The sequence below is a fragment of the Salvelinus fontinalis genome, chromosome 32 (assembly GCF_029448725.1).
Source record: "Salvelinus fontinalis isolate EN_2023a chromosome 32, ASM2944872v1, whole genome shotgun sequence".
NCBI lineage: Eukaryota > Metazoa > Chordata > Actinopteri > Salmoniformes > Salmonidae > Salvelinus > Salvelinus fontinalis.
The window spans coordinates 31936779-31961581 of NC_074696.1; the positions used below are offsets into that span (position 1 = coordinate 31936779).

The 24803-nt window shown below is 43.5% G+C and overlaps 1 protein-coding gene across 2 annotated transcripts in view; it reads left to right on the top strand.

Annotated features, from left to right (window-relative positions):
• Window positions 1–17602, top strand: part of LOC129831085 (RNA polymerase II subunit A C-terminal domain phosphatase-like) — a 174529-nt gene extending 156927 nt beyond the window's left edge. The window contains exon 12 of one of the 2 annotated variants that reach the window (XM_055894114.1): window positions 12981–13099. In XM_055894114.1, the coding sequence (XP_055750089.1) occupies window positions 12981–13004 (24 nt within the window). In that variant the 3' untranslated portion in view covers window positions 13005–13099. Of the gene's footprint in view, window positions 1–12980 lie in introns of both variants that reach the window. The other variant, XM_055894113.1, reaches the window with a different exon arrangement.
• Window positions 17603–24803: the final 7201 nt, after the last annotated feature.

A 24803-nucleotide genomic window follows, 5' to 3' on the forward strand; every position in this document is an offset into this window, starting at 1 on the left:
ACACTACACTAGTAGTAATGAGAGTAGCCAGGGTTAGACTCTACACTAGTAGTAATGAGAGGGGCCAGGGTTAGACACTACACTAGTAGTAATGAGAGTGGCCAGGGTTAGACTCTACACTAGTAGTAATGAGAGGGCCAGGGTTAGACACTACACTAGTAGTAATGAGAGGGCCAGGGTTAGACACTACACTAGTAGTAATGAGAGGGGCCAGGGTTAGACACTACACTAGTAGTAATGAGAGTAGCCAGGGTTAGACGCTACACTAGTAGTAATGAGAGTAGCCAGGGTTAGACTCTACACTAGTAGTAATGAGAGGGGCCAGGGTTAGACACTACACTAGTAGTAATGAGAAGGCCAGGGTTAGACACTACACTAGTAGTAATGAGAGTGGCCAGGGTTAGACACTACACTAGTAGTAATGAGAGTAGCCAGGGTTAGACTCTACACTAGTAGTAATGAGAGGGGCCAGGGTTAGACACTACACTAGTAGTAATGAGAGGGGCCAGGGTTAGACACTACACTAGTAGTAATGAGAGGGGCCAGGGTTAGACTCTACACTAGTAGTAATGAGGGGCCAGGGTTAGACACTACACTAGTAGTAATGAGGGGCCAGGGTTAGACACTACACTAGTAGTAATGAGAGGGGCCAGGGTTAGACACTACACTAGTAGTAATGAGGGGCCAGGGTTAGACACTACACTAGTAGTAATGAGAGGGGCCAGGGTTAGACACTACACTAGTAGTAATGAGAGGGGCCAGGGTTAGACTCTACACTAGTAGTAATGAGAGTGGCCAGGGTTAGACACTACACTAGTAGTAATGAGAGGGGCCAGGGTTAGACACTACACTAGTAGTAATGAGAGTAGCCAGGGTTAGACACTACACTAGTAGTAATGAGAGTAGCCAGGGTTAGATACTACACTAGTAGTAATGAGAGGGGCCAGGGTTAGACTCTACACTAGTAGTAATGAGAATAGCCAGGGTTAGACACTACACTAGTAGTAATGAGAGGGGCCAGGGTTAGACACTACACTAGTAGTAATGAGAGGGGACAGGGTTAGACTCTACACTAGTAGTAATGAGAGGGGCCAGGGTTAGACACTACACTAGTAGTAATGAGAGTGGCCAGGGTTAGACTCTACACTAGTAGTAATGAGAGGGGCCAGGGTTAGACTCTACACTAGTAGTAATGAGAGGGGCCAGGGTTAGACTCTACACTAGTAGTAATGAGAGGGGCCAGGGTTAGACTCTACACTAGTAGTAATGAGAGGGGCCAGGGTTAGACACTACACTGGTAGTAATGAGAGGGGCCAGGGTTAGACTCTACACTAGTAGTAATGAGAGGGGCCAGGGTTAGACACTACACTAGTAGTAATGAGATTGGCCAGGGTTAGACACTACACTAGTAGTAATGAGAGTAGCCAGGGTTAGACACTACACTAGTAGTAATGAGAGGGGCCAGGGTTAGACACTACACTGGTAGTAATGAGAGGGGCCAGGGTTAGACTCTACACTAGTAGTAATGAGAGGGGCCAGGGTTAGACACTACACTAGTAGTAATGAGAGTAGCCAGGGTTAGACTCTACACTAGTAGTAATGAGAGGGGCCAGGGTTAGACACTACACTAGTAGTAATGAGAGTGGCCAGGGTTAGACACTACACTAGTAGTAATGAGAGGGGCCAGGGTTAGACACTACACTAGTAGTAATGAGAGGGCCAGGGTTAGACACTACACTACTAGTAATGAGAGTAGCCAGGGTTAGACACTACACTGGTAGTAATGAGAGTGGGGGTGAAATGTGTTTTTGTGTGTCTTTGGAACATGATCTAGATTACGTCCAGAGACCAAAACAAATCTTTAATATGTTCAGGAGAGCGTCAAGAGGCTGAGCTGATAAATGAATGAACAGGGTTTGGCACGGTCAAACTCAATGAATATTTAATGAGTCATTAAAGATAAGGAGCTGACTTGACCCTGGTGCTGATCCGTGTTAGACCTGCATCAGGTATAGTGCAATCCTCTGGGCTCAGCTCCCAGGGTACATCGCAATGGCACCCTATTCCCTAGTGCACTACTTTTGGCCAGTTGCATTTTGGACACAACCCAGTGAGGAGAAACCACCACATCTGTTAGCGACAGAACTGTGACAGTCCTGCCAGAGATGTCTGTGTCTTCAGAGAGGAAAAAACAGACATATGAAAGGAAGCCCGGAGCATTTAATCTGGTTTGGACGGGGGACGGAGGAGGGCTAAGGGACTGGAGGGACAGGAGATAGTGACACTCGTGTGAGGACACACTGGTGACTCCACACACATCTCTCACATTCAGCTGAGACTGAGATGGCTTTGCTTTGGCAGCTTCAGCAGTTTTTCACTGAGTTCAGTCTGTGATGGTCATCGATGAAACAACTTTGTGGAGAAAGAGAAAGCACTTGGGTAAAAATAAATGTCTGGGATGAATGTTTTTATTCTGTGGGTGCGTGTTGTCGTGCTGTTTTGCATTTCTGTGTTTTTCATTCCCCTGCTCCTGTATTGAAACAGTGATTGTGGTATCAGCATGGCTAAGCAAAGCTCCCCAACACATCCCTCACAACTTGTCCACTCCTTCTCCTCGCCAAATTACCTTCATCTTCCTCTGTGTGGCTCTTTAATTAGGTTACAGAAAGAGCCAGGCCCTATGGGCTTGGGCAAAAGTAGTGCACTATAAAGGGAATATGGTGCCATTTGGGACGCAGTGTTGATAGAACTACTTCCTGCATGGTATTAGTGTTTAATCCACTGTTAATATGGTGACTAGTTAGAGGAACTGCTGGTGCACTGTGATAAGTTCTGCATTCTCCATTTGCACTGGCAATACATCTTAGCAGATGAAGAGTTTCCATTTTCTCTTCAGACTCTGGTGTCCTTGAAAAGATTCCATTTGTCTCTTTCTCCCCTTCCCCTCTGTATTGTCTTCCCTCTTTCTTTTTCCCCTTAACTTTCTCACTCACTCTCTCCCCCTCACACACACCACAGGCCACACCACACACACACGTCTTTGTTCTCCTTTCTCATTCCCTGGATCTTCCTTTTTCTCTGTCTCTCTGTCTCTGTCTCTCTTTCTCTCTCTCTCTGTGTCTCTCTCTGTCTCTGTCTCTCTCTCTCTCTCTCTCTCTCTCTGTGTCTCTCTGTCTCTCTCTCTCTCTCTCTCTGTGTCTCTCTGTCTCTCTCTTTCTCTCTCTTTCTCTCTCTCTCTGTGTCTCTCTGTCTCTCTCTTTCTCTCTCTCTCTGTGTCTCTGTGTCTCTCTCTCTCTCTCTGTGTCTCTCTCTGTCTCTCTGTCTCTGTGTCTCTGTCTCTGTGTCTCTCTCTCTGTCTCTGTGTGTCTCTCTCTGTGTCTCTCTCTCTCTCTGTGTCTCTGTCTCTCTCTCTCAGCAGTGTCAAACTCTGAGCTGTCAGATGTGTTCTCAAGAACAGCTCGGAGCTGCTTGAAGTCTCTGCTGTCGTGTCGGGGCTTCCCCCACACTTCCTTTTACTCTTTCGCTCTCTTTCTTTCTCTATTCCCTCGTCTCGCTCTCTGATGCTCTCCCTCCTCACTTACTCAATTCAATTTGCTTTATTGGCATGACGTAACAATGTACATATTGCCAAAGCTTATTTTGGATATTTACAATATAAAAATGAGAATCAAAAGTGTCAACGGGACAACAGTAACAACAATAACCAAGGGTCAAAATAACCATCACATTCAACAATAACAATAAACATACAGTAGAGTACATGTGCAGGTTGATTGGTCTGTCAGACACTGTCCCTCAACTTATGGCAGGCAGCAATGTAGTGCACTGCCAACCCACAGCTCTCTGCGTCCTCCCCCATCAGGACGGGGAGCCTACTCTCATCAGAGAGGTCTTTGAAACCTTGAATAAGGGTTTCAAATTTGGGGAAATGACACTCTCTAATTGTTTTATATTTTTGACATTTTGTCAGGAAATGCAGCTCCGTCTCAGGTTCTGCTGTTGTGCAGTGGTTGCACAGCCTTTCCTCTACAGGGAGACAGGTTTTCCTATGTCTACCCTTCTCAATGGCAAGGCTGTGTTCACTGAGCCTGTACTTTGTCAAGGTTTTTCTAAGGTTTTGATCAGTAACCATGGTCAAATATTTAGCCAGTGTACTGTCGATTTAGGGCCAGATAGCACCGCATTTTGCTTTGTGTTTGTGCTTGTGTTTCCCAATAAGCAATATAGTTTTGTGTTGTAATTTGGTTTATCCTGATTGATTGGATGTTCTGGTCCTGAGGCTTCAGTGTGTTAGTAGAACACATTTGTGAACTCAGCCCCAGGACCAGCTGGATGAGGGGACTCTTTTCTTTGCTCAGCTCTTGGCATTGCAGGGCTTGGTGGTGATATGAGAGGGGGTCACTGTCACTGTTTCCAAAACTTAATTGCTCTTTTTTGAGTTTGTATTATTAGTGGATATTGGCCTAATTCTGCCCTGCATGCATTGTTTGTAGTTTTTCTCTGGACATGTAGGAGAATCTTACAGAACTCTGCATGCAGGGTTTCAATAGGGTGAAGCGCCACCTCCCGGGTGGCGCAGTGGTCTAGGTAGCTGCGCCACCAGAGTCTCTGGGTTCGCGCCCAGGCTCTGTCGCAGCCGGCCGCAACCGGGAGGTCCGTGGGGCGACGCACAATTGGCATAGCGTCGTCCGGGTTAGGGAGGGTTTGGCCGGTAGGGATATCCTTGTCCCAGTATGTAAAATGTAATAAAATGTATGCACTCTACTGTAAGTCGCTCTGGATAAGAGCGTCTGCTAAATGACTCAAATGTAAATGTAAAATGGGTGTTTGTCCCATTTGATGAAATCTTGTTTTGCAAGTGGACCCCACACCTCGCTGCCTTAAAGTGCAATTGGTTCAATGACAAATTCAATTAGTTTTAGTCAAATTTTAATAGGTATTACTCACTCACAGCAGACACTCACAGACACACCTCTCTCTCTCCTTCTGTATAATCGCCATCTCTTCCTCTGTGTAAACTGCATATACTTTGAAGACACCGATTCACAGACGGAGAGAGAAAATAAATAAATAACCCCCCCCCTTTTGGGGGTTTAACATAGTCTTTAGCATTTGGCACCCACCTCTTCTCCTCTGCACTACCCATCTCTCTCTCCTCTTCTCCCCCTTTCTCATCTCCTCTTCTCCCCTTTCATCTCTGCTGGTGTTTCCCCTTAGCGTCTCCCTGCGCCACAGGATTGTGGGAAGTGTTTGGGGCCCTGGAGACTCACACAGAGCTGCTGCTGCCTGCTCCTAACTACTGGCTGCCCTGCCCTTATCTGTGGGGGAAAATACCCAACACAGAAACACTGGGTTGTGTACTGCTGCAACACGCCAGCTTCTGCAATACCTTCCCCAGCTCATCTAGTCTTCTCCGCAACATGTAGGCTGTGTTGGTGTTGTCTGGACTGTATGTGTGACTAAAATACACAGCTCTGAGACCAGACGGAGCGCTTCAGGTCATCTTTATCCTCCCAATCCTGTCTTCTCTTCTCATTGTGTTCCATTCATATCAGTTACCATCACACTAACACCAGTGTGTCGAGCTGGAATGGCCTGCTGTGGCCTACGGCTGTTAGTTCACCGTCACAATGCAGAGGGCTGGGGAGCATGTCCTATTGACGCCCTGAATATAATCACAACACACACACACACACACACACACACACACACACACACACACACACACTGCCTCAGGGGACACACCGCCTCATCACAGCCCACAGATGATAGCATTAGGAAGTGATTTCGGATGTGCCTTGTGTCCGTAACACCAGGTAATTAGAGAAAGTTGATTGTCTTCTGTTCTGAATCATCCATGCATGAAGCAGCGTCTGACAGTATGTTAATTAAATCAACCAGACCATAATGGTATTGACATGTGGGACAGACACGGGTTCAGCCGATTCCATTCAGTCGAATGCTTCAATCTCGTTTTAAAGATGACTGATGTTTTGATGACTTAGATGGAGAAAGCCATCTTTCTAACAGTGGTAATTTAAAGATGCATGTCATGCAGAATGAGTTAACAGTTCTGGAAATTACCGTGATAATAGCAAGCTATTTCTATTCAAGTGTTCATTTGACAGTCTGGTCTTGTGGTCTCTCTAAGGCCATTACAGAACGCTTCATATGTCTAACTTATCTCTCTCTGGGCTGAGAGCCAATCAATAGTTTAGCCTTTTAGTCCAGCCTGCTCCTTTCAGCGTTCACCACAGATCTGCAGCGGGACTGCTAGAACACATCATTTCTCTCCCTGGATAGAAACGCTGAATTCGATAGAGTTGGTGCTCTGAGAGTAAGTGCTTCGAGGAAATGTAAAGAATCCACTTGTGGCCGATTTGGCCCCTGCTGCTACTACATTACATAGTGATTTCTAGGAGTTCGATAGTGTTAGGCCAGATGTTGTTTAGAACAACTTTGATGCAGGTGTTTCTCTCCGAGTCTCTTCCTCCTCGAGCTGAGGGATTTCAGAAACACATCAGACCAGTCGTTCTCTGTTATTGGCTGATCTCAGAGGTTCTAATGAGAAAATGCAAATGAAGGAGCTGTTTCAGAAGGTTCCGTCATCTCCGTGTTCTAGCGGAGTCTAGCAGGGAATCATGGGAAAGTCTCCGTTTAGAGAGTTACTTAACCCTGCTGCAGCACAGCATGCTGTGGGGCTAGACCAGACAGACCGACAAAGAGAGATCTGTCCTCCACCTCTTCTCTCCATTCTCTTTCTCCCCCGCCCCCCTCTCTCTCTCTGCCTCTCTGTTCTCTCTCTCATAAATATATATATGAATAGAAACCCTAGTGTCTTTTTAATAGAATCGTCCTGCTCAGTCATCTTCCCAAGTTGATATGCTGTATGCAATACAGAGGAAAGAGACATTGTGTTCAACTGAATTGAAGTCTCTCTGCTCTGCCTGGACGGAATCCTCAGAGAAACCAGAGTTAGACTTTAGCTCCTGGCCTTTCATTGGACCTTCGGATGAATACAATACTGGACTTTTAACCGTAGCCACTCCACACTTTCTCCACGCGTTGCAGGCAGTTAGAGCTGAATACCGGTGTTCCTGAGGGCTACTTAAGGAGTACTTTAAGCCCCAGGCTCCTCGCTAATTTGAGACGCTAATGATGAGAAAGGGATAGGGAGGAAAAGGAGAGGAGGAGTTGGAGAAGGATGATCCGAAGGTTGAAAATGCAATATTGTCTAATGAAACAAAGTACATTCCTGATTAAAAACCTGATTAATTGATGAGGAGTTTGTTTTAAAGGGTGAGATGGTTCGTGTCTTGGCACGGTGTGTGTGTGTTGTATTCATAGCCATGGTGCTTGTGTCTGAGATTGGTGGTAATCATGTGGAGAGGAGAGCAGTGAAGGAACTCCCCACTGCTGCTGACACACACACACACACACACACACACACACACACACACACACACACACACACATACAGCCTCCCCCTGAGTCTGACTATTAATGTAGAGCTGTTACACACACACACACACAGATAAACACACACACGGAGATAAACACACACACACACACACACACACACAGAGATAAACACACACACATTCTTCGCTGTCAGCAGCCAGCCTTCACTGATGATATCAGTTTGATAACTCCACTTCTCAGATGACAGCCTGCTGAGATGGTCCTGTTTTGATAAGACAACCATAATAAAATGTAATGTAACGGCTGTGATAACACATACAATACTAGATATAATTCAACTCTGCTCTTAGCCACTACATGGCCTTGCTATTACCTCCTAATATGTGTTTTTCGTTTACAAACCAAACAGCCTTATGCCAGTAAGTCATTCAGTTGCAAGCATGACAAGACTATTCCATAGTTAGGCCTACACCATTAGGCGACACCTGAAGGTTCAGTTTAGAGAGACAGTAACGTTTCACACAGCAGGCTACTGTACTAGACCTGGGCTGCCATTTTAGGAGTTTTTCCTAAACTAAAGTTAGATGACCTCTGACCTTTAACAGTAGAACCGCTGGGCTTCTCAGGATCATTTCACAAAGTAAAAAGGATATCGACCCACAAGCGCAAACGGTCAAATGATTTGCCATAAACAAAGGCACCAACGCTTGAGAAATAATTCAAAACAGAAACATAAAAGATGAATTGCATACAGAAACCTTTGTGGAAATATATCTGTAACAGATTAACTGTAACAGATTATATTTAGAAAGTAACCTACCCAACCACGAGTAAGTAATAAAGTCCATTAACAGCTTTTTTGTTGATGAATTCAAAGGAAAAGAGTTGTCAACCCACAAGGCCTGTGGTCAAATGATTTGCCGTGAACATAAGCGCCACCACTTGTGGTTCATATGGTGCACCACAAAATCAAACGGCAGTGGGCGTCGGCCTTCGGCGGTTCTAGTTTTAATGAACACACTAATCAAGAGTGTTGCTGCTCTGTGGAGGGTAGGGGGTTGGTGAGAGGGTTAGGAGGACAAACTGACAGAAGACCACTAATGAGAAAGCCCCCTTCTCTCTCTGTGGAGGTGTGTGTGATGTAATCCTACTGTACACGCTCCCCTACCTGCCTCATTAGCATCATGCTAACGAGCCCTCTGCTGCGGAGGTGTCACTGGGGGGAGAGGGGAGATGTCAGAGCCAGGGGTGGAGGAGGGGAGAGATGGGCATGTTTAACCCTTCACCCTCCTGGAGGGAGTCCCTTGGTCTCTTGAATACATGTCCTATCCTCTCTCCATTTGGTTTCACCTCTCTCAGTTCAATTCAAGGGTCTTTATTGGCATGGGAAACCTATTTTAACATTGCCAAAGCAAGTGAAAGGGATAAACAAAAGTGAAATAAACAAATAGTGAACCGTAAATATTACTCACACAAGTTCCAAAATAATTAAGACATTTCAAATGTCTTATTTTGTCTATATACAGTGTTGTAACAATGTGCAAATAGTTCAAGTAAAAAAGGGAAAATAAATAAATATGGGTTGTAATTTACACTTTTTCTTTTGGCAACAGGTCACAAATATTGCTGCTGTGATTGCACACTGCGGAATTTCACCCAATAGATATGGGAGTTTATCAAAATTGGATTTGTTTTTGAATTATTTGTGGGTCTGTGTAATCTGAAGGAAATATGTGTCTCTAATATATCATATATTTGTTAGGAGGTTGGGAAGTGTAGCTCAGTTTCCACCTCATTTTGTGGGCAGTGTACGCACAGCCTGTCTTCTCTTGAGACCCAGGTCTGCCTACGGCGGCCTTTCTCAATTACAAGGCTATGCTCACTGAGTCTGTACATTGTTTTGGGTCAGTCACAGGGGTCCGGTATTCTGCCACTGTGTACTCTCTGTTTTGGGCCAAATAGCATTCTACTTTGCTCAGTTTTTTTTGTTCATTCTTTCCAATATGTCAAGTAATTATATTTTGGTTTTCTCATTTGTTTGGGTCGAATTGTGTTGTTGTCCTGGGGCTCTGTGGTGTTTGTTTGTGAACAGAGCCCCAGGACCAGCTTGCTTAGGGTACTCGCCTACAGAGAGATGAACCTGGAGAAGTTGGCTTTATGGAAGGTTTGGGAATCACTTCCTTTCAGGCAGTTGTAGAATTTAACAGATCTTTTCTGGATTTTGATAATTAGAGGGTATCGGCCTAATTCTGCTCTGCAAGCATATTTGGTGTTTTACGTTGTACACAGAGGATATTTTTCCCATTTAGTGAATTCTTGGTTGGTGAGCGGACCTCACAACTATATAGGGTAATGGGTTCTATAACTGGTTGAAGTATTTTTAGCCAGATCCTAATTGGGTATGTCAAATGTTAGGTTCCTTTTGATGGCATAGAAGGCCCTTTTTGCCTTGTCTCTAAGATCTTTCACAGATTTGTGGAAGTTACCTGTGGCGCTGATGTTTAGGCCGAGGGATGAATTGTTTTTTGTGTGCTCTAGGGCAACGGTGTCTAGATGGCATTTCTATTTCTGGTCCTTGCAACTGGACCTTTTTTGTAACACTATTATTTTTGTCTTACTGAGATGTACTGTCAGGGCCGAGGTCTAACAGAATCTGTGCAGAAGATCTAGGTGCTGCTGTAGGTCCTCCTTGGTTGGGGACAGAAGCACCAGATCATCAGCGAACCGTAGACATTTGACTTCAGATTCTAGTAGGGTGAGGCCGGGTCCTGCAGCCTGTTCTAGTGCCCTCGCCAATGTGTTTATATATATGTTGAAGAGGGTGGGGCTTAAGCTGCATCCCTGTCTCACCCCACGGTCCTGTGGAAATAAATGTGTTTTTTGTCCATTTCAACCGCACACTTGTTGTTTGTGTACATGGTTTTATAATGTCGGATGTTTTTCCCCCCCAACACCACTTTCCATCAATTTGTATAGCAAACCCTCATGCCAAATTGATTCAAAAGCTTTTTTGAAGTCAACAAGGCATGGGAAGACTTTGCGTTTGTTTGTTTGTCAATTAGGGTGTGCAGGGTGAATACGTGGTCTATTGTACGGTAATTTGGTAAAAAGCCAATTTGACATTTGCCCAGTACATTGTTTTCACTGAGGAAATGTACAAGTCTGCTGTTAATGATAATGCAGAGGATTTTCACAAGGTTGCTGTTGATGCATATCCCAGGGTAATTATTGGGGTCGAATTTGTCTCAACTTTTGTGGATTGGGATTATCAATTATTGGTTCCAAATATTGGGGAAGATGAGGATTATTTTAAAGAGTTTAAGTATAGCCAATTGCAATTTGTCGTCTGTATATTTTATCATTTCATGAACAGGATACCATCAACACCAGAGGTCTTTTGGGGGTTTGTATTTTGTCCTGTAGTTCATTCAATGTAATTGGAGAATCCAGTGGGTTCTGGTAGTCTTTAATAGCTGATTCCAAGATTTGTAATTGATCATGTATATGTTTTTGCTGTTCTTTTTTTATAGAGCTAAAAAAAAAAATGAAGAAGCAGTTTATCCACACATCTCAGTTTTGGATAAATAACTCTTCGTGTTGTTTGTTTAGTGTGTTCCAGTTTTCCCAGAAGGGGTTAGGGTCTCTGGATTCTTCAATTACATTGAGCTGATTTCTGACGTCCTGCTCCTTCTTTTTCCGTATTGTATTTCTGTATTGTAGTAATTCACCATAGTGAAGGCGTAGACTCAGGTTTTCTGGGTCTCTGTTTTTGGTTGGATAGGTCTCAATTTCTTTCTTAGGTTTTTGCATCAAACCATTTGTCATTGTTGTAAATTTTCTTAGGTTGTCTGCTTGACATTTTTTGATTTGATAGAGAAGCTGGAAGGTAAAATATACTGTTTAGGCTTTCTGCCAAGTTTACACCTTAACTATTACAGTGAAATGTTTTGTCCAGGAAGTTTATTGTTGCCTAATAGTTTTTTGGTTAGTTTTTACACTACTTTTCTTCCATCTATACCATTTCTTAATATTATTCAGTTCCTTTGGTTTGGATGCCTCATGATTGAGTATTGCTCTGTTCAAGTAGACTGTGATTTTGCTGTGATCTGATAGGGGTGTTAGTGGGCTGACGCTCTGAGAGATTCTGGGTTGAGGTCAGTGATAAAGTAATCTTCATCTACTACTGCCAAGGGATGAGCTGTAGGTGAACCTACCATAGGAGTCTCCTCGAAACCTACCATTGACTATGTACAGACACAGCGTGCGACAGAGCTGCATGAGTTGTGACCCATTTTTTGGGTTGTTTTGTCATAGTTGTTTCTAGGGGGGCATATTTGTGATGCAATACTGTCTCCTCTGTACCATGTTTCTTGTAGGATGACAATGTCTGTATTTCCAATTTCTTTGAAGTCTTGGTTCCTGCTCTTTAGGCCAAAGACAGATGTCCGCAGACCTTGTATATTCCAGGATGAGATAGTAAAAGCTTTGTGTTCCATAGTGTCTAGTGTTGTTTTCGTGTGGTTTAGGCCACGACTATAACAGTAGGTGTCAGCAGAGCATGTTGAGCATCTGATACATAGCTCTTAGGTTGCAGGATGGGGCTTGGGCAGTGTATTAGTGGAGGTTGGGCCTGTTTCTCTGCTCACGGCCTGGGCATATGTCCTGCTGTCATATTGAGGTCCTTGATGCAGGGGTGGGGTTCAGAAGGGGCATAGGCCTGATCTGGGGGGGTCCTGTATAGGGTGTGGCCAGGGTTTGTTTGGGGAGGTCTCAGCTGGTTGGGGTGTGGCTGGTGACACTGTGGTCTGGGTGTAGGCTCTCTTGCCGTGGGTTCTCTTGGTGCTGGTCCTTTTGGGAGGGTGTCTCGCTGGTCTGGGCAGGGTGTACGTTGCTGGGGCTGCATCAGTCTCTCGCTCTGTCTGTCTGTGTCTGTCTCGCTCTCTCTCTCCTTTAACTGGAATAGAAAGGAAAGGCTGATATATCACATGCTGTGTGCTCTGTCTGTGACTTTCTCTCTCTGTATTTCTCAGCCTTTTGTGAATGGCGTCGGCTGGGGGAGAATAGAAGCACAGCGGCAGTAACTAGACAGCTCCAGTAGAATACGACTTGCTGCAGCTCTGTGGAGAAGAGAAGAGTCCTACTCTCTCATTACATCAGACTGTTCTCAGGGGTGTTATTGTTAGAGCAGTCTTGTGTGGAACAAGGCAAATTATGAATCTTCAATATAGTGGTGAGTCCTCTTCATCTTGGATCGGGATATAGGAGATTTGGTACATTAGTAACACCCTGTTCTGTCTGAATAGCGTTGTGATAGTTACCAAAGACCCCCACATGGCTGTAATACTGTTCAGATTTCATGTCTGGTTGTTTACTCAAATAGTGTTGCTGTTATGTTTCGCTGTATTGCTTTCTCTGCTAATGGCTAAATGACATGCCTTCAGTGTGATCTATACACATGATGTAACATCATATTAGGAGACCATTCCCTTTGTGTCAATAGCAGTAAGTGTCAAGACCAAAGGTTTTACTCATCAACCATTCTCTCCCTCTCTCTCCAGGGGACAGAAGCGCAAGCTTGCTGAGGCCAAGGAGGAGGAAGAGGGGGAGTCGGCGGACGAGTCCACCAAGGATTCTAATGAGGAAGAGGAAGGAAGCAGCTCAGAGGCTGATGAGATGGCCGCTGCCCTGGATGCGGAGCTCAACGACTTCATTTGACACGGATCAATTTGATTGGACAAATGAACTGGGCATTTGATTGGACGTTTGTGAACGATGCGTCACAGAAACACTCTAAGTTACCCCAGCAGATTTACGTCCAGGTGGTGCCTGAACCTTTGTCTCTACGCTGTGTGCCGGTGTGTGTGTGTGTGTGGATGTGTTTTAACGAGGTTGAATGTGTTGTACAGAATGAAAAGGTAGGTTAGTACAGTAGGAAAACGTCGGGGTGTAAATATAGTTGTAGATCATTTTTAGGGTTAATGTAGAAACTTTCGACAGTTGTTTTATTGTAAGATATAAATAGGAGAGATTTTGGCTAATTTAGTATTACTTGAGTTTGTTTTCATATTAAGACTTTTATATAAATTCAACAAATTACTTAAATAATTGGTCGTATGATGCCAAAGAGTTTGAACTAGGCCAATCAAAGCCTGCAGCTAAACATTTTACTCTGACGTCACATCCTGTGTTCCTATTTCCTGTTGTTTTTTAGGGGTTAATCATTAAAACATTGTTACCAGCAGAATGACTAAGACGCCTGAATGTGTCCCATTGGATCTTTTCCTCTGTTCTTCTTTACCGTGGCGTTGGTACCAGAGCCATATATAGAGATCGATATGGATATATGACTCTGGTTGGTACCTTTATGAAGTCAACTGAGCTATCTGAGACAAACACCCAGGATGCACTGCAATATCAACATCTTCATTATACAACCATTAGTTATCACCAGTTTATCTTCTGGCTGAAAGCTCAAAGCAGGAAGTATATACGCTGCACTGTGGCAGCAGTCCTGGCTCTACCAATGAGCTGTGCTTGTCCTCCTGGCTCCACCAATGAGAGGTGCCGGTCTTCCGCAGTGCTTGTCCTCCTGGCTCCACCAATGGTCTTGATCAACCTTTCCAACACCAACTTCAAAAGTTAACTGGTCGAGAGAGAGGATGCTAGTGCCCAAAAGGCCATTCTGACATGGGCAGTGACATTGATGACTTTCACCATTTTAAAGTACTTAGCTGGGTGGGACTTCCTATGGGTTAAGGAAGGATCACATAATTCCATCCAACTCCTCAGTAGGGATCAGCCAATGAATTACACTTGTGAGCAAACATTCCATAACTGCAGGTGGTAGTAAATCGCCACCTTTGGCTTTATACCTGTTCAAATTATTTTGACATATACAATTATTTTACACTGCGCAAATTTCCCTAATGTGGACAGTTTGTGTTGCTACTTTACACAAGCTTGCATTTTCACTTCTTAACATTTTGTGGAATTACACGTCCTTTTTACATCAGATTGGTGGTGATAGTATAAAACGTTATAGTCATCACGAGGACATAAGATAAATTGCTTAAAACAAATAAATATCTTTGATTTTATACTGTTGATTTTATCACACGCACTGCCGAGTGCAGGACTTGCAGAGTTAATTTTCAAATTCTTAAATGCCATAAATCGGTCTCTCTAAAAGTAGCTGGCCACACACCAATACATGGATTTGACAGTCAAACTATCACTTAAATAGCATCCAACCAATATTTACTATGACGCGTCGTGAATCATTGAAGTTAACGGAAAAAAGTGGTTTTCTGCCTTTTCCTTGATGGCAGCCTCCTGAAATGAACACCCGATATTCCAAGGTATAGATGTAAGCCTTCTACAAGTTCTCATCTAACCAAATATGTACAGTGCCTTGAGAAAATATTCACACCCCTGGACTTCACATTCACACCCCTCCACATTTTGTGTTACAGCCTGAATTTAAAATTGATTAAATTTAGATTTTTTTTGTCACTGGTCTACACCCAATACCCCATAATGTCAAAGTGGAAATGTTAACAAATGTATTAAAAATGAGTTCAAATCCTTTGAGTAAGAGTTCAAATCCTTTGTTATGGCAAGCCTAAAGTTCAGGAGTAAAAATGTGCTTAACAAGTCCCATAAATTGCACATAAGTTACAAAAATAGTGTTCAACATTATTTTTGAATGACTACCTCATCTCTGTACCCCACACATACAATTATCTGTAAAGTCCCTCAGTTGAGCAGTGAATTTCAAACACAGATTCATCACAAAGACCAGGGAGGTTTTCCAATGCCTCGCAAAGAAGGGCACCTTTTGGTAGATTGGTAAAAAAACAGACATTGAATATCCCTTTGAGCATAGTGAAGTTATTAATTACATTTTGGATGGTCTATCAATACACCCAGTCATTACAAAGATGCAGGAGTCCTTCCTAACTCAGTTGCCAGAGAGGAAGGAAAGAGAACTGAGGATGGATCAACGTTGTAGTGACTCCACAATAGTAACCGAATTGAAAGAGTGAATAGAAGGAAGCCTGTACCAAATAAAAATAATACAAAACATTAGTCCTGTTTGCAATAAGGCACTAAAGTAATACTGCAAAAATAAGACAAAGCAATTCACTTTTAGTCCTGAATACAAAGTGTTATTTTTTGGGCAAATCTAATACAGCACGTTACTAAGTAAGTACCACTCCATATTTTCAAGCATAGTGGTGGCTGCATCATGCTATAAGTATGCTTGTAATCAGTAAGGACTGCAGAGTTTTTCAGGATAAAAAATAATTGAGCTAAGCACAGGCAAAATCCTAGAGGAAAACCTGGTTCATTCTGCTTTACATCAGACACTGCGAGATGAATTCACCTTTCAGCAGGACTATAATCTAAAACACAAGGCCAAATCTACACTAAAGTTGCTTACCAAGAAGACAGTGAATGTTCCTGAGTGGCTGAATTACAGTTTTGACTTAATCTACTGGAAAATGTATGGCAAGAATTGAAAATGGTTGATCAACAACCAATTTGACAGAGGTTGAAGTATTTTGAAAGTAATAATGGGCAAATGTTGCACAATCCAGGTGTGGAAAGCTATTAGACTTACCCAGAAAGACTCCCAGCTGTAATTGGTGCTTCTACGAAGTATTGACTCAGGGGTGTGAATACTTATGTAAATGGTTATTTCATCTCCCCCCTCTCACGCGATTGTTTTCAACATGATAATATGAGTGATTGATAAAACATTGTTGCGTCTCTGTAGCTGACTGTGTTCTGGTTGTCAGTGATGTAAACATTTCTCCGCTTCTCCCCCACACCTAAGTGGGTGTTTTTTAGGTTAGTTTAAAAAAAATAATAATAATATGATTACTATTGTTGCACATGCATGTGTAGATGCTTAGGTTTTAAAGATATCACAAAGGGTGTATATTGGTTATTGATTTGGGCACGTTAAAACTCTGTTTTGACATTGGGCTATTTATTCAAATGTCTTGTCAACAGAAAGCAGTGACAGCATCATTTTCAATTGATCTTTGAACTTTCATTTCCAATTGCACTTAAGGTACAAACTGCTGAATACGTCCAAAAACGTGCTGTGATTGATTTATTTTGATGATATACCAGAAATCACCAAAGCGGGTTTTCCCTGCCCACTCTTACACGGAACCCAAACCGGCTGCGCGCGCACGCTATCGTGCATAAATGTATTTTTCCCCCCCACACCAAAAGCGATCACGACACGCAGGTTAAAATATCAAAACAAACTCTGAACCAATGACATTAATTTGGGGACAGGTCGAAAAGCATTAAACATGTATGGCAATTTAGCTAGTTAGCTTGCACTTGCTAGCTAATTTGTCCTGGGATATAAACATTGAGTTGTTATTTTACCTGAAATGGACAAGGTCCTCTACTCCAACAATTAATCCACACATAAAATGGCCAACCGAATCGCTTCTAGTCATCTCTCCTCCTTCCAGGCTTTTTCATCTTTGAACTTATATGGTGATCGCATATAAACTTTCATAGTATTACCACGACCACCGGCAAAACAGTTCGTCTTTCAATCACCCACGTGGGTATAACCAATGAGGAGATGGCACGTGGGTACCTGCTTCTATAAACCAATGAGGAGATGGGAGAGTCAGGACTTGCAGCGCGATCTGAGTCAGAAATAGAAAGGAGTTATATTTTAGCCCTTGGCATCGCAGACGCTCGTTGGCGCGCGTGAGCAGTGTGGGTGCAAAAATTTAATAACATGGATTTCTAAATTTATTTAGTGACGCTCCCGCACGCGACGTGTCCGGTCTGGTCAGCATGTTAGGTAGTGTTGGAATCCAGGGCTGCGATTGGTGAGGGGTGAGAGGTCATGGGTCAGGAGTTAAAACGCTGTGCCACTGGGTCCTCACCCAGAACATGAACTGCCACTGTACAGTGTCTCCTTAGATTCTGTCACATTATTAACCTTATTAGATGGATAAAGATGAAATAGTTTGTGGTTGGGACATTCACCCCACCCTTGGTTTTCTCTATTCAATTTTTGTTTGTTGTTTTTATTTTCAATGAAGACTATGTAAAGTATTTATATATTCTATTTCATACTTGACCTGACAGAAAATACTTTTCATTTAATAAAGATTTGTTTATTAATTTGTCTTTGAAATGATTGTCTCTCTCTCTCTGGGTGTGTCTGTCTGTGTGTGTATGTTGACAAGAAGAACAAGTAACGAGTTCCCAGAAGAAAAGCTGGTTGCTACCCAGCTCAGTGGTGGCATTTAGCAGCAGTCGATAGAGATTTGTTCAGCCAGTCAGACGAACAACAAATTTACAAACAATGTCTCTGTTGGAGGTACAGCCGACCGTCCATCACCTCTGGATGAACTGCTGCTGGCCCAGACATGGAGTGTGCACACACACACACACACACACACACCATACACACTATATTCATCACACACACACACATCTCGACCTCCTTTCCCCACCACCATGTTACAGGAAAAAATGATTACTTCAACATACGATCATAAGAGTGAGTTGATAAACTGGCAGTGAGCCACGTGACTTTACGATAAGATGATTGGATATGAGCTGAGACTTTGTTGCTGTGGCTTCTTGGGATGTGAATGAATTCTCCCTAGCTTCACTGTCGGTATGTCTACTAAAGCTCTGTAGACTAACATTTCCATTAGACAAACGTCTATCTACCTACCCATGGTACTGAAAAAGGCCTTGACAGAAAATAACTTTTCCTCCATTATTCTGATGTTCGGCTGACTATAAGTATTGATTTGGGACATTTTTCATGAGTAATATTAAAATCAGTCTCCGAGATGCTTACTCACTAGTAGAACTATATTCACACGATTTTAATAGCACCTATGACATTGATCATTGGAAAATGTATTGTGTCTGAAGAAACCCAATCCCGGCCACCTTTAGGCCCTGTGCCAGACATCCCTCACACAGAACTTATAATTGATACTTGTGTATTGTATCGTGTGCGTCCCTAATGGCACCCTAGTCCTTATATACACTACCGTTCAAAAGTTTGGGGTCACTTAGAAATGTCCTTATTTTTTAAAGAAAAGCAACATTTTTTTGTCCATTAAAATAACATCAAATTGATCAGAAATACAGTGTAGACATTGTTAATGTTGTAAATGACTATTGTAGCTGGAAACAGCAGATTTTTAATGGAATATCTACATAGGTCTACAAAGGCCCATTATCAGCAACCATCACTCCTGTGTTCCAATGGCACGTTGTGTGACCATCGTTATGATTGGAGGAAAAAGGGTGAGGCTTGCAAGCTGAAGAACACCATCCCAAGCGTGAAGCACAGGGGTGGCAGCATCCTATTGTGGGGGTGCTTTGCTGCAAGAGGGACTGGTGCACTTCACAAAATAGATGGCATCATGAGTAGGAAAATGATGTGGATATATTGAAGCAACATCTCTAGATATCAGTCAGGAAGTTAAAGCTTGGTCGCAAATGGATCTTCTAAATGGACAATGACTCCAAGCATACTTCCAAAGTTGTGGCAAAATGGCTTAAGGACAACAAAGTCAAGGTATTGGAGTGGCCATCACAAAGTACTGACCTCAATCCTATAAAACATTTGTGGGCTGAACTGAAAAAGCATCTGCAAGCAAGGAGGCCTACAATCCTGACTCAGTTACACCAGCTCTGTCAGGAGAAATGGGCAAAAATTCACCCAACTTATTGTGAGAAGCTTGTGGAAGGCTATCCGAAACATTTGACCCAAGTTAAACAATTTAAAGGCAATGCTACCAAATACTAATTGAGTGTATGTAAACTTCTGACCCACTGGGAAAGCTCAAATAAATAATTCTCTCTGCTATTATTCTAACATTTCACATTCTTAAAATAAAGTGGTAATTCTAACTGACCTAAAACAGGGAATTTTTACGAGGATTAAATGTCAGAAATTGTGAAAAACTGATTTTATATGTCTAAATGGCTAAGGTGTATGTAAACTTCTGACTTCAACTGTATATAGTGCATTGCTAGTGCACTAAATAGGGAATTAGGGTGCCATTCTAGACACAACCATCCTTTCATTGTAATGTATGGAACCTGAAACGCACCTCTGGGTTTCTCCTTCTCATCATCACAGAGACACAGTCTCCTTTTCTGTATGAGCGTCACACAGCAGGAGTCATCATGTAGAAGTTGATTAGTAGTTTGTAATGTTGACATGGGATGGAGACTGAGGGACTGTAACAGGGGAGAAATAATAAATGAATACCTTTGTAGTAGAATGCTTTGCAAAAACATGACTTCCAAAGTATTTTAAAATAATTTTCCTTTGAACTATATTCTTATTCTCCATGCAAAGAGCATAGAATATAACATAGTTTGTTTTTTTGGCTGATACATTTCTTCAGAGATTATATTCAGTGTCAAATTATTGTTTTCCATTAGGAGTGATGTAAAATACAATATAGAAATCTCTATACAGATATATTATGCAGGCTTTACAGATGTCTGTTTTATGCCATTAAATCATTTAAATGGGAGTCCAGGTGAGATGTTGGGTATGGTTTTCCATCTCTCTCCCTACATCCCTGCCTCCATTGCTCCATTTCTCTCTCCCTCCACCCCCCTCAGTCAGGAGGTCTTAGAGTGGCAGGGTAGATGAGGAACCATCCCTGAGACCTTGTCTCCTAAGGTCGAGAAAATGTTTCCTGTTCCAGCTGATTGATAGATAGTTAAGTCCGTGGTGATCCCTTCATTTCTCATTTCACGTTTCTGCCGAGTTGGCTTTTCCTCTCCTATCTTCTGTTCTGCTGCATTGTCTCCTGTTTTAGGTGTCACTCACATCTGTCTCCAGCCAGACTGACATAAACTGGATATACAAAAGTATGTATATCCAAAGAAGAACTGGATATACAAAAGTATGTATATCAAAGATTTGGCTATTTAAGGCATACCGGTTGCTGACAGGTATCAAATTGAGCACACAGCCATCCAATCTCCATAGACAAACATTGGCAGTAGAATGGCCTTACTGAAGAGCTCAGTGACTTTCCATTTTTCACTGCCATAGGATGTCATCATCAAATTTCTGCCCTGCTAGAGCTGCCCCGGTCAACAGTAAGTGATGTTACTGTGAAGTGGAAAAGTCTAGGAGCAACAACGTCTCAGCCGCAAAGTGGTAGGCCACACAAGCTCACAGTACGGAACCACCGAGTGCTGAAGCGCGTAGGACGTAAAAAGGTCTGTCATTGGTTGCAACACTCACGACCGAGTTCTAAACTGCTTCTGGAAGCAACGTCAGCACATGAATGGTTTCTTCTGGAACTTCATAAAATGGGTTTCCTTGGCCGAGCTTAAGATTACAAGGCACAATGCCAAGCATCGACTGGAGTGGTGTAAAGCTCACCGCCATTGGACTCTGGAGCAGTGGAAACATGTTCTCTGGAGTGATGAATCACGCTTCACCATCTGGCAGTCCGACGAACGATTCTGGGTTTTGCGGATATAAGGAAAACGCTACCTGCTCGAATGCATAGTGCCAACCATAAAGTTTGGTGGAGGAGAAATAATGGTCTGCGGCTGTTTTTCATGGTTTGGGCTAGGCCCCCCCGTGATAAAGCGAGGCCCATACAGAAATTTGTTGAGATCGGTGTGGAAGAACTTGACTGGCCTGCTCAGAGCCCTGACCTCAACCCCATCGAACACCTTTGGGATGAATTGGAATGCCGACTGCGAGCCAGGCCTAATCGCCCAACATCAGTACCCGACCTCACTAATGCTGTTGTGGGTGAATGGAAGCAAATCCCCACATCAATGTTCCAACATCTAGTGGAAAGCCTTCCCAGAAGAGTGGAGGCTGTTATAGCAGTAAAGGGGGGACCAGCTCCATATTAATGGCCATGATTTTGGAATGAGATGTTCGACGAGCAGGTGTCCACATACTTTTGGTCATGTAGTGTACTGTACCTCCCAGCCAATGGTCATTCTGGTCTGGTTGACAGGTTAAACCAGCCTATCTCAGCCGCTCCCCGGGGGCGGGAGTGTTTGAGACGTTGAATCGCTGTGTAGAGGAGAGAGAAGAGGAGACCACAGAAGAAGAAGAGCTTCTAACCTCAAGGTCTTTCCTGGATAAAGACTGGTAATATAAGAGAAGAGGAGACCAAAGAAGAAGAAGAGCTTCTAACCTCAAGGTCTTTCCTGGATAAAGACTGGTAATATAAGAGAAGAGGAGACTACATAAACTATCATTGATGAAGGTTCGGTTTCACAGATTAAAAGATGAAGTCTCACAGGCCGTCTCTGTTTCAACGTGGAGTGAAGCCTTCTGCTTCTTCCTGTTACCTGACCTTCTGTACTGCCTCATCACCCTGCTGCTGTCTCCATGTACAGTACCTGTAGTTGTAAACTGGACAGGTTGCCATTTCAGAGATTAGTTCAAGGGAGGCAGGTTTGCTACATGAGCTGTAGTCTCAGGGTTCTGGGTTCCGAGATTACATGAGCTGTCAACTATGATATGTTTAGCTTCTGTAACAAGTAGGTATCTCTACTCTTTTTATAGTATCTTGTCCTCTACTCTTTAAAGGTAGCGGTTTCCCCCTGTGAACATAGACATTTCCTGAAGGTGCAGACATATTGTTGGTGAGCAAGTCGGCCATCCTAACACTCTCCTACATCCTGCAGCTCTCACCTCTTCCCACAATACCACCCTGGCACAAGGATGTTAGAGTGTCTGGCTTTGCTCTTCTGTATGTAGGCCAGCAGGAGGAGGCTGAACTGGCTGTTAGCGGAAAGGTCTTCAAACAGAAAGTTTCTGTTAACGGGAATTTGAGGACGACAAATCATCCTGAGTTCACCAATGTAGCAGCAGGAGCATCAAAATTATTGCTTGAATCCATTCAAATCAATGTGGCTTGTGTGACATATACTTTTGATTGAAGCATCATTCTTCTTTACTGTCAATTTTTAAAAAGTGCACGACTTCAAAGTGGAATTGATGACCCAGTGAGAAGGAACAGGCGTTTCGCTTCACGGAGCGATCACTTCCTGAGACAGAGAGGAACTCAACCATGTCTTCAGATACTCACTTCAGTAACTCTCTGTCAACCATTCGTTCGATCCTAAAGTGTGTCTGTAGAAAGTTTGAGTTTGGAATATTTACAGCGTCTTCAGGATCCATTCCCAGTGCGGGCGTCAGCAGGGAGTTGGCAGGGGTAAGTGAGGGACCTACCGTAAATCAACTATGAGTGTTGCTCCCTTAACACAGCAGATGATGGTGGGATGCTGTTCAGACGCATGACAGAACACATTCAATCATCATGTGATAGTGTTCAAACTGCCCGCCCGGGCTTTACTGTCATAGATCAGTAATATACTGCTGCCATGCAAGTTTCTCAAATTCTGATTGTTTTCTCAAGTTAACTTCAGGATTAGACTGGTTTCTGAGTGAACCTCCAGCTGCCTCCCAGGGGACTGTCTGTGTGTCCCAAATGGCACCCTATTCCCTATATAGTCAAATCAAATGAAATTGTATTTGTCACATGTGCCAAATACAACAGGTTACAAGACCTTGACCAACAATGCAGTTTTAATAAAATAGAGTTAAGAAAATATTTTCTAAATAAACAAAAGTTAAAAACAGTAACAATAATATAACAAGAATGAGGCTAAATACAGTGGGTACCGGTACCGAGTCAATGTGCAGGGGTACAAGTTAATCGAGGTCATTTGTACATGTAGGTAGTGGTGAAGTGACTATGCATAGATAATAAACAGCGAGTAGCAGCAGTGTAAAAACAAAGGGGAGTGAGGTCAATGTAAATAGTCCAGGTGGCCATTTGATTAATTGTTCAGCGGTCTTATGGTTTGGGGGTAGAAGCTGTTAAGGAGGCTTTTGGACCTAGACTTGGCGCTCCTGTACCGCTTGCCGTGTGGTAGCAGAGAGAACAGTCTATGACTTGGGTGACTGGAGTCTTTGACACTTTTTTGGGCCTTCCTCTGACACCACCTAGTACAGTATATAGGTCCTGGATGGCAGGAAGTATTGTACTGGGCCGTAAGCGCTACCCTCTGTAGCGCCTTACGGTCGGATGCTCTCGATGGTGCAGCTGTAGAACTTTTTGAGGATCCGGGGACCCATGCCAAATCCTTTCAGTCTCCTGAGGGGGAAAAGGCGTTGTCATGTCCTCTTCACGATTTTCTTGATGTGTTTGGTCCATGATAGTTTGTTGATGATGTGGACAGGAAGTCTAGGATCCAGTTGCAGAGGGAGGTGATTTGTCCCAGGGTCCTTAGCTTAGTGATGAGCTTTGTGGGCACTATGGTGTTGAAAGCTGAGCTGTAGTCAATGGACCGCATTCTCACATAGGTGTCCTTTTGTCCAAGTGGGAAAGGGCAGTGTGGAGTGCGATTGAGATTCCGTCATCTGTGGATCTGTTGGGGCGGTATGCGAATTGGAGTGGGTCCAGGGTTTCTGGGATGATGGTGTTGATGTGAGGTATCAACATCAGCCTTTCAAAGCACTTCATAGCTACCAATGTGAGAGCTACGGGGCGGTAGTCATTTAGGCAGATTACCTTCACTTTCTTGGGCACAGGGACTATGGTGGTCTGCTTGAAACATGTAGGCATTACAGACTCGGTCAGGGAAAGGTTGAAAATGTCAGTGAAGACACTTGCCAGTTGGTCCGGGGAAAGTTCTGAGTACACGTCCTGGTAATCCGTCTGGCCCCGCGGCCTTGTGAATGTTGACCTGTTTAAAGGTCTTGCTCACATCGGCTATGGAGAGCGTGATCACACGGTAGTCTGGAACAGCTGGTCCTCTCATGCATGCTTCAGTGTTTTTTGCCTCGAAGCAAGCATAAAAGGTACTTAGCCCGTCTGGTAGGCCTGCATCACTGGACAGCTCATGGCTGGGTTTCCCTTTGTTGTCCATAATAGTTTGCTAACCCTACCACATGCGACGAGTGTCAGAGCCGGTGTAGTAAGCGTGCAGATTAGTGTCCCGCTCCTTGAAAGTGGCAGCTCTAGCCTTCAGCTCGGTGCGGATGTTGCCTGTAATCCATGGCTTCCGGTTGGGATATGTACATACGGTAACTGTGTGGATGACGTCGTTGATGAAGCTGGTGACTGAGGTGGTATACTCCTCAATGCCATTGGATGAATCCCGGAATCCCGGAACATATTCCAGTCTGTGCTAACAAAACAGTCCTATAGCGTAGCATCCACGTCATCTGACCACTTCTGTATTGAGCGACTCACTGGTACTTCCTGCTATAGTTTTTGCTCGTAAGCAGGAATCAGGAGGATATAATTATGGTCAGATGGAGGGAGAGCTTTGTACGCGTCTCGGTGTGTGGAGTAAAG